Raw genomic sequence first — 13,225 nt, 5'->3', positions numbered from 1 at the left:
CCTAGATCCTATCCAGTTTTTTTCTCATTAGTTCTCAAACACTTTCTCCTTGTTATAATTGAGAAAGAGAAAAGTGGCCCCTGACATCCAGGGCCTGGCCTGGCACTCACAGGCAGGATCCTGAGAGTGTTCAGGCAACTCTTTAATTATGTCTGAATGCAGACAAAATGTACATATTGTCCAAGCCACAAAACACTAAAGATCTCCCCATTGCTGCTAAAATGAGTGACAGCTCTTCTTTGCCAATCACTACTTTAGCCTCACTACAGATAAGATTTGGGATACACAAAGACTTCCCCCTGCTCCCTGACCACATCCAAAGGAGAGCAAAACCCTCCTCAAAATCACCTAACATGAGCCTGAATCCTTTAACTCTTTCAAACGTCCTCTTACCAAGACACCAATGGAGTGTGTTCTTTCTTGTTGAGATAAATAATAAACCTAACTTGTTCGAATAAAATGTGCTCCAGGTGGTTTCTGGAGGGCACTTATTTAATGGACATTAAGATTCGGTGACCATGTGGACTGCCCATGACTTTGCTCTATACTATTAGTGGGGATATTTGAAAAACAACAATGTGGTAAAGTCCCAACTCCCCTAAAACATTATTCCATGCCACTTCAGACAAAATTTTATATAAAAGTTGTTGAATGGAAGAATATTTATAAAATAAAATCCTGAGGCCATAACAGAATCGAAGAGCATCTTACTGAGCAGGACGCTGTCGGGCTGGTGGCTGAATTTGCACAAATAGTGAGTCTGGCGTTCAATCCTTCTGCAAGGTGAGTCTGAACATCCAAGTTGCTTGCTAGTGGAGGTGCTGGGAAGGCCTGACTGCTGTTTGTGGCAGCTTCGTCTTCTCTTATAATTTCCCAGTTCTAAAATGAACAGAATCAGCTTGAGCCATACATACTTCTTTTTTATTTTTTAAAAAAATATTTATTTATTTATTTATTTTTAGTTTTCGGTGGACACAACATCTTTGTTTGTATGTGGTGCTGAGGATCGAACCCAGGCTGTACGCATGCCAGGCGAGCGCTACCGCTTGAGCCACATCCCCAGCCCTTGAGCCATACATACTTTAATCTACTGCTATGACATGTGCTGGTCAGTGAGAACAAGAGAACTATACCTCGGAAGAATCCCGGTTGTCAACACTCTCTGTTTCCTCGGAGATCTGCCTCCTGGTGGTAAAGGCACGCTGTGCTTGCAGTTGAATGTTACCATTCTCAGCATCTGTGAGGTCATCCCTGTATTGGAAGTGGAAAAAGCCATCACTTGTGTCTTAAGATAATTAAGAACCTATGATCATTTAAACACTTACAGTAGATCAGAATTTACTGGTTTTAGCCAAAGGCTATTTCAACATGTACAAATTGTGGGCACACTCACACCTTCAGAGTACCTTATAGAGTTAAAAGTTTTTGTGGGGATGGGGTTGGGGCTCAGTGGTAGAGCACTTGCCTAGCATGCATGAGGCACTGGGTTCGATTCTCAGCACCACATACAAATAAATAAATGAAATAAAGGTCCACCAACAACTAGGAAAAAAAAAAAAAACTTGTGAAAACGTGTAATACTGATATTTTAGTTTAGACCTAGGAGAATGTCTGACATTCAGGCACTCAAAAAAATTTGTAGAATGCATATCAGAGAATTTTATAATTTCATAATGTTATTATTTTCCCATGTTATTACATGAGTATATCTAAAATAACTCTACAGTTACGTATACATCTTCATGAAACAAACACTTCATTTGATAAAACTGGTCTTAGAACAGACTTCCCCATGCACAAATGTAGACGGCAGAATGAAAGACAATGAAAGGACTTTATAATTCAATGCTTAATAAATTAGGGATTAAATAGTATCTATTTTTTATCATACATAGACATAGGCCTGGTCTGAAAAAGGACAATAGTAAAGGCTTATCTGAGTTTAGTAAAGGTATCATCTTAGTCATTTATATTAGTCCAGTTATTTGCATGTAATATAACCAGACTATCAGGTCAAGAATTTTGTGCCATGTGCAGTTGTATATATTCATTAACCCCAGCTACTCGGGAGGCAGGAGGATCACAAGTTTGCGTCTGGCTTGTGAAACTTTGTGAGACCTTGTCTCAAAATAAAAAGTAAAAAGGACTAGAGGGCTGTGGTTGTAGCTCAGCTGTAGAGCTCTTGCCTGGCATGTGTGAGGCACTGGGTTCAATTCTCAGCACCATATATAAATAAATTAAATAAAGGTTCATTGACAACTAAAAAAAATATTTTAAAAAATGTTAAAAAAAAAAAAAAGCCAGGTGTAGTGGCGCATGCCTGTAACCCCGAGGGCTTAGGAGGCTAATGCAGGAGGATAGTGAGTTCAAAGCTAGCCTCAGCAAGGGCGAGGTGCTAAGCAATTCAGTGAGATCCTGTTTCTAAATAAAATACAAAATAAGGCTGGGGATGTGGCTCAGTGGCCAAGTGCCCTTGAATTCAATCCCTGATACCCCCAAAAAGAAATAAATAAAAAGGGCTAGGGGTGTAGCTCAGCGGTAGAGTACCCCTGATTTAGATCCCCAGTACCAAAAAAAGAAAAAAGAAAAAAATTGTTCAAATATTTAATAACAAAATTATTATAAATTTATTTAATGTCTTGTAAGCCCAGGACAGTAAGAAGACAAGTTATTTTTTATTGGTTCCTAATATACATAATGTTAGGATTCATTTTGATATAATTATATAAGCACGGAATATAATTTGCTCCAATTTAGTCCCCAATACTTATTCTGACCCTCCCCCTTCTCCCTCTCCCTGTTCCCTTTCCCCTACTCTATTGACTTATTTATTTATATTAAAAAAAATCATGTACATAATGGTGAGATATACATAATGGTGAGTTTCACTGTAGTATATTCATATATGTATACTGGAAAGTTAGTTCAGGTTCAGTCCACTGTTTTTCTCTTATCCTGTCATCCTTCCTCCCTCCTCCCAAATCCCCTTCCTCTATTCCCTTGATCTTTCTTTTTTTGATGGAATTCCAGCTCCCCTCTAATCCCTGTAGCCCCTACCCCCATTTTAGACTAGTTTCTGCATATAAGAGAAAACATTTGACCTTTGACTTTTGGGGTCTGGCTTATTTCACTTAGCATCAGAGTCTCCAGTACTGTCCATTTACTAGCAAATGACATAATTTCATTATTCTTTATGGATTTATATTCCATTGTGTATATATGCCACATTTTCTTTATCCATTCATCCATTGAAGGTTGGTTCCACAGTCTGGCTATTGTGAATTGTGTTACTATAAATATTGATGTAGCTGCATCACGGTAGTAGGCTGATTTTAGATCTTTTGGATATACACCAAGGAGTGGGAGAACTGGGTATATGGTGGTTTCATTCCTAGTTTTCTGAAGAATCTCCATATTGCCTTAAAAAATCAGTAAGTGGGATGGCAACAAATTATAAAGCTTCTTCACGGCAAAGGAAACAAGTGCATGAAGAAACAGTCTATATAATGGGATAAAGTCTTTGCTACCTGCTTCTCAGGGAATTCATATCTAGAATATATAAAGAACTCAAAAAATTTAATACCCTCAAAACAATAAATGGGCAAAAGAACTAACAGTCACTTCTCATGAGTAAAAACACAAATGGCCAGTAAATATATTTAAAAATGTCCAACATCTCTAGCAATTAGGGAAATGCAAATCAAAATCACATTGAGATTTCACCTCACTCCAGTCAGAATGGCAATTACCAATAATACAAATAAATAATAAGTGTTGGGTGAGGAGATGGGAAAAAAAAGGTACACTTATACATTGTTGGTGGGACTGCAAATTACTGCAACCACTCTGGAAGGCAGTTGCAGAATTTCTAGTCTAATTCCTAGATCTTTAATCCACTTTTGTGCAGGATGAGATATAGGGTACAGCTTCATTCTTCTACATAAGAATATTCAGTTTTCCCAGCACCATTTGTTAAAGACTATCTTTTCTCCAATGTATGTTTTTGCCACCTTTTTCTAGTATCAGATTACTGTATTTATGTGGGTTTGTCTCTGTGTCTTCTATTCCATAGGTCTTTGTGCACATTTTGGTGCCAGTACCTTGATGTTTTGGTTACTATAGATCTGTATTATAATTTCAGGTCTGGTATTGTGATGCCTCCAGCATTGCTTTTTTAAAAAAATTTTTAATTGTAAATGGACATAATGCCTTTATTTTATTTATTTTTATGTGGTGCTAAGGATTGAATCCAGTGCCCCACACATGCCACTTAGCTACAACCCCAGTCCCAGCATTGCTCTTTTTGCTTGGGATTACTTTGGCTATTCTAGGTCTCTTATTTTTCCAAATGAATTTCAGTACTGCTTTTTATAGTTCTGTCATTGGTATTCTTATGGGGATTGCATTGAATCTGTATATTGCTTTTGGTAGTATGGCCATTTGAACAATATAATTCTTCTTATCCAAGAACATCAGGGTATTTCCATCTTCTTAGGTCTTCTTCAATTTCTTTAGTATTGTATAGTTTTCATTGTACAGGTTCTTCAATCCTAACAAGATTAATTACCATTGTTTTGAGGTTATGATAAATGAGATAGTTTTCCTTATTTCTTTTTCAGCAGATTCATTATTGGAGTATAGGAACACAATTGATTTATGTATGTCAATATTGTATCCTGTTACTTTACTAAATTGTTTATCACCCCTAGAAGTCTTCTAGTGAGGTTTTTTGGATCCTCTAAATACAGGATCATGTCATCAGCAAACAGAGATAATTTGACCTCTTCTTTTCCTATTTGTATTCTTTCCATTTCCTTCAAGAAGACATGTTATTTTTAAAAAAATATTATTTAAAAAATTTACATATATAATAATTGTACACACTATATTTTGGTGGTGACATGTAGTGTTTTGATAAATACATACATTGGGTATAATCAAAGCATAGAATTCAGCATATTCATCACCTCATACATTTATCATTCTTTGTAGTGAGAACATTCAAAATCTCCTCTTCTACATTATTTGAAATATTCTATACAATACTGTTCGTCCCAATCATCCTATGTGCAACAGAACATTCAAACTCATTCTTTCTATGTTAATGGTACTTTGTACCTGTTAACCATTCTTTCCCTAACCCTCCCAACCTCTAGAAGATCAGTTCTTACTGTACTGTAGCTGATAAAAAACATAAGTCTGACAGATGGCTCTAAGAGAATGTTTCAGATTTCTTTCCCATGTTAGATTTTTTTCTAGCTGAAATGACATCAGTCATAGAGAAAGAAATGTGTTTTTGCTCAAGTTGGGCTTGCCATAATACTGAGGCATGGAATAAGGCAATTTTGCGGAATTTTATAGTATCTTTGGTTTTGCAATATGTATGTCATTTCAGATATATTGACACCTCTGTGCAATGAATAACTTGGATTTCTGATTTACTTTGGAAGGATTTGAGAACAGGAAATATCTATGATAGTGCTTGGGATATATCAGATACAAAATATGAGGATCAAAATTTAGGAGATTAATGGACAAATAAAAAATTCTAAGTATGTGTCAAATAGTAAAAGACTGATGAAAGTCATAATAAGGCGGTATGCAAAGAGAAGTAGAAGGGGATTTGGTAATAAATATTAAGGTTGAGAAGATTTGGAAATGTATACACAGTGTGATGATAAACAACAATGTCACTTTGGAGACATGCATTAGGATGTGTCAAAGGTCATTTTGTCCTTGGTCTGTGTTCAGTGGAAGATGTGTATACATTGATCAGACTGGAAGATAAGGCCAATAATAAGACCTTAATTATTGAGTCCTTTATATTGTAGAAATCACTTATTTTTTTAAAAAAAGGGTACTACATGGGCTGGAGCTGGAGCTCAGTGGTAGAGCACCTGCCTTGCATGTGTGAGGCACTGGGTTCAATCCTCAGCATCACATACAAATAAACGAAATAGGGGTATTGTGTCCAACTACAACTAAAAATAAATAAATAAACATTCTTAAAAAAAAAAAAAAAAAAGGGACTACAGAAAATAGCATTTTATTATATTTTAATAACAAACCACAAAATGTTTCCAAAATATTTTAAATCAATTTCAAAAGATCCTTTGTTGCTATATAATAATTTATTATAATTAAAGCTACTGAAATGGCAGTATTTATGTTTAAATAATTCTAAATATTATCAAATCATATATATATGTATATACATACATATATACATATACATATATATATATATACATATACATATATATATATTTTAGTTATCAATGGATCTTTTATTTTATTTATACGTGGTGTTGTGGATCAAACTCTGGGCCTCATTCATGCCAGGCAAGCACTCTACCATGGAGCCACTACTCTAGCCCTCAAATCTTTTTCTTTCTTTTTTTTTTTTTTAAATATCTGAGAAAGCATTTTTTTAAACCCCTGGGCCATAAAAATCCTAGTCTTCTTCCAGTTTATGGATCCCTAAACCACCATGAATCCATTCAAGACATAACTTCAAAATGAAAGTGGTTAAAATGTATCCAGATTACACATGTGAAAGCCTCTGCACATACTGAGGGGTTGGTCTTTTCCACTGTGTTCTTCTAGATTCATGGTTTACATAGTAGGTCCTTCCAAGGACATCCTGCCTCTCTTCCCATCCTGGAGGTAGAGGAGAAGGTTCTTGTTGCTGCTGCAAATGGCAAGCAGCATCTGGTTGGTCCAAAACAACCCAGCCAGGCTGAAAAACAGAGTGGAAACAATTAGGTGTGTCTGCTCCATTTTTCTAACTTTATCAATTATATGCCAGAGGAAATTTTAAGAGAGTTAGTGTATTCAATTTCAGAAATTATACATAAATGGAATTAGCACATCCTTAACTTTTAAGACCATAATATGAATATTTTATAATAATAATAAAGACTTTCTCTGCAAAATAACCACTTCAATTGTTTGAAAATGTTTAAAAAATTTTCAAAAAAGTTTAAAAACATATCTAATAGAATAAAAGGACAAAAACACACCCTTTTAAATAAATAAACATTGATGTAACATTGGAAAGCACTGAGAAGCATAGTTTAAACTAGTGCAATCTTAGGTTACTCTCTAAATCATAAGCAACTAAATGAAGGTCAGGAAGTGTGGTGCTGGTCATGGTCTCTCCTACAGGGAAAGCACCTTGCTTACAATGGAAATCAATATCCAAGACATGAAAAAATCATTAGATAAAGGTCAAATATATACAGACATGATAGAGATGGGTGAATGCTTGAGAAATAATTGCTACAGTGAACTGTGTATGGATTGAAAAGTCATTCTGATTCTCGTCTGATTTTTCTGTTTTTCTTTTGGACCAGGAAAAGGGTTTTGGTCAGGTCATAAAGCAGTTAAAGAAAGTTAAAAAAAAATACCTTGGAAATATGTTCACTCTGAGACTTGCAAGAGACAAAATACAAAGAAAGCTTTAACTAGGGTATAAAAGTAAGGGGTTCATTAAAAAGAATTATAAGAGCTAATGACAAGTTTTCATATGAAAAACCTCATAACAGAAAACACAGCATATAAAGGTTTATTAAACACTAATGTGGTTAGGAAAGCATTTAAGATTGAAAAAAGAAAACAAGTAAAGAAACTTTAAAATGCTCCTAAAAGGACACAAAAGACCTAAATGAATGAAAAGACACAGTTAATCTGTAAGTTTGCCAAAATTCTGGTAAAACTACATTACATATTAAAAAAAAATAACAAGACAACCAATTCACAAATTCAAATAGAAACATGAACAAGGAAGAATAACCAGCATCATTCTGAAAAAGAAGAGCAGTGAGTGGAGATGAGCCCTGCTAGGGAAAATGTTATGCCCTATAATGGCTGTGTGGTACTGGTGTGTGCAGATGGCTCAAGAGAATGGATTAGAAAGCCTGGAAAGAAACCCAAACTATAAGAACTTAGCATATGACAAAGACATTACAAATCTGTGAGAAAATAGGCAGGCTGCTTTGAAAATGGGTACTTATTTGAATAAAAAACCTAATTTGGATCCATACCTCACACCTTAATGAGGTTAAGTTACAGAGTAGCTGGGCATGATGGTGTGTACCTGCAGCCCCAAGCACTCAGGAGGCTGGGTAGTAGGACTGCTTGAGTCCAGGAGTTTTCTTGGGCAACACAGCAAGGTGAATGAAATGAAATGAAATTTCTTGAGTCTTGCTATGTTGCCCAGGCTGGCCTTGAATTCCTTAAGTGATCCTCCTGCCTGGGCCTCCTGAGCAGTTGTGACTACAGGTGTGCACCAGCCCAGCTCAGATGGAGTAACATGTTAGACATGACATCAAACCAAGAAGGAATAAAAAGAGGTTATCCATAAATTTGGCTATAAAACCCCTAAAGATGTACATGGCAAAAAAAACTACCAAATCAAGGCAAAAATAAATACAAATCAGAAAACATTTTAGTACTAAGATAATAGTCAAAGAATAAGTTCTTTAACATATGCACAGTTTATGTTGTAGGCACTGGAGATCCAGTTTTTCACAGTGGTGAAAAATTGTTGTGTGCTAGGCAGATGAGGGCTTAGAAGCAGGGAGAGAATTTTTTCTACTTTGGAAGACTGAACCTGAAAATGAGGTCAAGGAGAAGAGCTGGGAAGGAAAGGAATAATTTTTGGCAGCAGGGAGAAAAAGGGGTTTCTGCAGGATTGTTGATCTATTCTGTCTACTGGGTGGGAGGATTATGGACTGAGGGGTAAGGAGAGAAGTCAGAAAGAATAATTTTGGGAAAAGGAATCTGGTTGGAAAACAAAATTTACTCTGTTTCTTTCTCTTTTCTATTTAATTTTTTATTTTATTTCTTCTCTGGGAACTGATAAGTCTTTAGTTTTTTTTTCTTTTTGTTGCCCAAATTCCATTTTCTTTCTCCCCTCCAAACTCTTACTTTATCATTTCATCTGTATTTATCTTCCTTTTCACTCTCCTTTCCCTTACATGATGAGGATATAGGATATATTAGTCTTGTGAATACAGAATTCAATTTTAATACTCTGGTCTTCATTTCAAAGATACGTGAGCTGTTAGGCACAGTGGTGCATGACTATAATCCCAACAATTAGGAAGGTTGAGGCAGAGGGTCACAAGTTGGAGGACAGCCTCAGAAACTTAGCAAGATCCTAAGAAACTTAATGAGACCCTGTCTCAAAAGCAAACAAACAAACAACAACAACAACAACAAATGGTCTACACTGGGTGGTGCATGCCTGTAATCCCAGCAACTTGGGAGACTTGCGGTAAGAGGATTGCAAGTTCAAAGCCAGCCTCAGCAAAAGTGAGGTGGTAAGCAACTCAGTGAGACCCCATCTCTAAACAAAATACAAAATAGGGCTGGGGAACTCAGGGGCTCTCAACCACTGAGCCACATTCCTGGTACCATCCGCCCTCCCCCCAAAAAGTGTAGGGATGTGGCCCAGTGGCAGAGCATCCCAGGATTCAATACCCAGTTTAAACAAAACAAAATAAAAAAGCATGTGAGTTGTATTATATTTCATTCTTCTGAAAGAAAGGTTACCAAGATTTTTTTGTTGAATGTAGTCAATTATTAACTTTCCTTTAAGATTACATTTATTAATAAAAGGGATCTTACTACTGCTGAAAATAATCATAAAAACATTCAAAATTAGGAAAACAATACCAAAAGAATATTTCTTTAAAAGCTGTGATTTCTTTGTTTCAACACACACACACACACACACGTGCATGCACGTACACAGCTAAGATTTCTCAGATCTACTTTATATTATAGTAAATTCAAGAAGAAAATGAAAAAAAATTGAGTAGGGCCTTTAAAAAATCTATTTCAAGTTTGAGGAAGTACAGTTGTACATTCAAATACCATTTACAATGACTGAGATTTTATTTTCTAGATAGAATGTCTCTATTAAACATGTATTATCGTCTATTCTCCATAAACTAATTTTCTAGGAATCAATGAACCTTACTTAATTAGTAGCCTCAAGGCTATATGCAGTTGCCTAAAATTTAGCAAAGACAAAGCGGGTCAAAAAGAAAGCATTCAGAGACAGACAAAAGTTCTACGTCAATCTTCTTAAAATATAACTAACTCTTAAATTGCACAAAGAGTACAAATCAAATGTTAATTACCTGTTACACTCATGCTTTACTAAGGATTACAAACTGCCTTAAGAGAGAGCCACTTTTCAAAATTTCAATTGTTGTCTTCAAATAGTAGAATTTCATATATCCAGTCACAACCTAGATTTCAAAGAACTAGGCAAGCTTCTCTGGACACTAGCTACATAGAAGATAAATAAGCACAGGTTCATGTGTTTGAATTCCTAGGGGTTTTCATAAATAAACTACATGCTCACACCTCCTGAATTACAAGGTGCCTTCTGAGGGAATTCAAACACTGAGACATGAGACCACAAGATGAAACAGAATAGAACTGTGAACAGGGTACCTATATGATATGTGTGTGTGGGCAAAACTTGGAGTAGGTTACTAAATAATGAAATGTTATTAATCTTTTTAAGTTACTAAATAATTTTCTTTCTTTACAGCAGACATCCTCTATTTCAAACAGAATTCCATCATGCAAGATGTCCTGGGTACCCAAATGGCAGGTAGACAAACATCTACCCAACAAATACCTTGAAAACTTTAAAAATAATTGTTGTATGAAAAAAATCAGAGAAAAATGAGAAAAAAGATAATCAAATAAATGAATATAGACTTGAGAAAATAACAAATTTTTTGATCACCAAACTAGGGATTTGATTTATGATGTAAAGAAAAAAATTTCTCTCCTTCTATAATTATACATTCCCCCTGAAAAGCAAATCTCATGACTGCATTCAAAATATTCCCAGAAAATGTTGTTGCAAATTCACTGCCTACTCAAGAGCACATGAGGTAGAGCCCAGCCCTTGGGGAGGCCCCTCTGCTTCACAGTTCTTACAGAGACCAAAGCAGAACCTCATACAAAGAGGTGACGACTGAGGAAGGAAAAAGAAACTTCTGAAGCAATTTACCATGTGTTTTCTGTATATGTTGAATGAATGATGTCACCTTTTGATGGATTGTGCCTTTCAAATGGACCTCAAGGAGCAGGTGTTTTTTGGTCCTCTTTTCAAATCATGAATTTTTCTACTGAAAGAAACTCTAGGGGTTATCTGGTATAACTCTGTGAATGAGGAACCCAAGAGTCAGAGAAGGTCAGCTCCTCATAGGATCATGAGGCTGGTTAGTGGCAGAGCTTGCCACTGGGGTTCCAGTCTCCAAATCCCCTTCTATTCCAAATACATATTCTGCATCTCTTCATTAGCCCCAGAGGCATGTAGCTCTATCCACATTCTTGACTTGGACTTTCCTTTCATCCATGAAAACAGTTAAATTCCGCTTGTCTCAAATAAACATACCTTTTTATTATCTCACTGATTTCTCCCCTGACTCTACTTCCCTCATGATGTCCCCCACCATAATAAGAAAAGTAACAGGAATTACATGTCTTTCATAAAAGAGTTCCTTATTAGCTAAGAGTCTTTCCAAAATGTGCATATGTTTAACTTACAAATACTAAATTATGTTCTTAAAGGAGAATATGTCATGGTTTTAGAAAACTGAAAAACTAGAAAGTTCGTGACAGTTACAGTAAATGTTTTTCATTTATAAACATTGTATTCTCTACTCCCTAACCTTTAAGAAGACTATTGATAATAGCCATTCATTCTACTGAAGTATCCTTAGAAGAAAGAAATTGTTAATGAATGCTTAGGTGAAATAAATAATACAGGTAAATAATGGTAATTGCACACATTAATTTCATTGAATAAATTATTTTTCTTTAGGGTATATTAAAATAAGAAATCAGATATATTTATATATTTAGTTTAACCAAATATTTATAAAATCTCACCTCTAATTCCTCAGCCTGTTCTGCATTATCTTCTTCTGAGCCACTGGTTTTAGGTAGATAAGTCATTTTTAATCTCAGATAACCTTTAACTCTTGACTTGTGACTGTAGAAAAGAAAAGAAGTATTCACAAAACTTCAACACTAAGGAAAAAAAGCATTCATTTAATGAATCTATTGAATACCTATTGGCTATTAGGGGATTTACCAGAGGATATTCAAAGGCAAGTTCTAATGCAGGAAATATCTAGGAAAGGAAGAGATCGTGGAAAAAAGGAAACACACAAACGAATAACTGTTATGTTATAAAAGATGCTAAGGAGGTTTAAGTGGAGGAGTAGAGAGAAGTTCAGAGTGAAATTGGTGAAATTGGCATTTCAGTTGAGGCTGAAAGATTGGGAAGAATTTATTTATATTTTTATATATATACATATATATATATATATCAGGGATTAAACTCAGGGATGCTTAACCACCAGGCCACATCCCCAGGAATTAAAAAAAATATTTTATTAGAGACAGGGTCTTGCTGAGTTGCTTGGGGCCTTGCTAAGTTGCTGAGTGTGAAGGATTTTGATTTGGGGCAGTAGAGGCAATGGCCTCTGGAATGGAGAGAAGGATCAAGAACCAGGAAATAGATGGGAAACCTGGGGTAAAATTCAGGAAAAGGCAGTAACTGAACTTGGCTGGATTACAGGATACAAAAGGAGAGTGTGGGAGGCAGGAATGGTCCAGATGATAAGGTCATGCAATATAAGAGAACTTTAGGCTTTATTTTGCACATATTGGGAAGTTTTGAACGTAAGACTTAACACTAATCTAGTCTCACAATTCTAGTATGCTAAGATTTACTTAAGAAACCCTTGTCAATCCTTGCTTTCTATACAGTTTTATATATATATATATATATATATATATATATATATATATACACACACACACACACACACACACACACACACACATACACACACACATATATATATTTGGTGATTTTCACAGGTATCAGTTATGTAACAAATTATCCTGTTTTTCTAGATAAGAGTCCAAATTCTTTATTCCATCTTTGAGAGATTATATACCCTCTCCCTCCAGTCCTGTGTCTCTCCTAATCTTTTTAGTTGTTCTCTGAACACTTCTCATGGATTTGATAAATTAAGTGTTCTTCTCTGAAGTGATCAGTAAAATTTCTTACTCTTCTTCCCAAGGCCACCAACATGGCTTGTGCATTTACAGTTAAGGGGGGTGTGGACACTCTGACTTGCTGTTACAAATGATGGATACAGAAAATGTACTTAGATAA

At 35.4% G+C, this 13,225-nt stretch overlaps 1 protein-coding gene across 7 annotated transcripts in view; it reads right to left on the bottom strand.

The window, feature by feature from the left end:
- Nedd4 (NEDD4 E3 ubiquitin protein ligase) overlaps positions 1-13,225 on the bottom strand; it is a 125,104-nt gene that overhangs the window by 25,628 nt on the left and 86,251 nt on the right. For all 7 annotated transcript variants that reach the window (XM_015480628.2, XM_048793438.1, XM_048793437.1 and 4 more), the window contains 4 exons: positions 11,926-12,028; positions 6,573-6,739; positions 1,134-1,251; positions 712-879 (listed from right to left, as the gene is read on the bottom strand). In XM_015480628.2, coding sequence (XP_015336114.1) covers positions 712-879; positions 1,134-1,251; positions 6,573-6,739; positions 11,926-12,028 — 556 coding nt within the window. The remainder of the gene's footprint in view (positions 1-711; positions 880-1,133; positions 1,252-6,572; positions 6,740-11,925; positions 12,029-13,225) is intronic.

Source organism: Marmota marmota, unplaced genomic scaffold, assembly GCF_001458135.2.
Source record: "Marmota marmota marmota unplaced genomic scaffold, marMar, whole genome shotgun sequence".
Taxonomy (NCBI): Eukaryota; Metazoa; Chordata; class Mammalia; order Rodentia; family Sciuridae; genus Marmota; species Marmota marmota.
The sequence above is the reverse complement of the archived record's forward strand: the minus strand, read 5'-3'. Positions and strand labels throughout refer to the sequence as shown.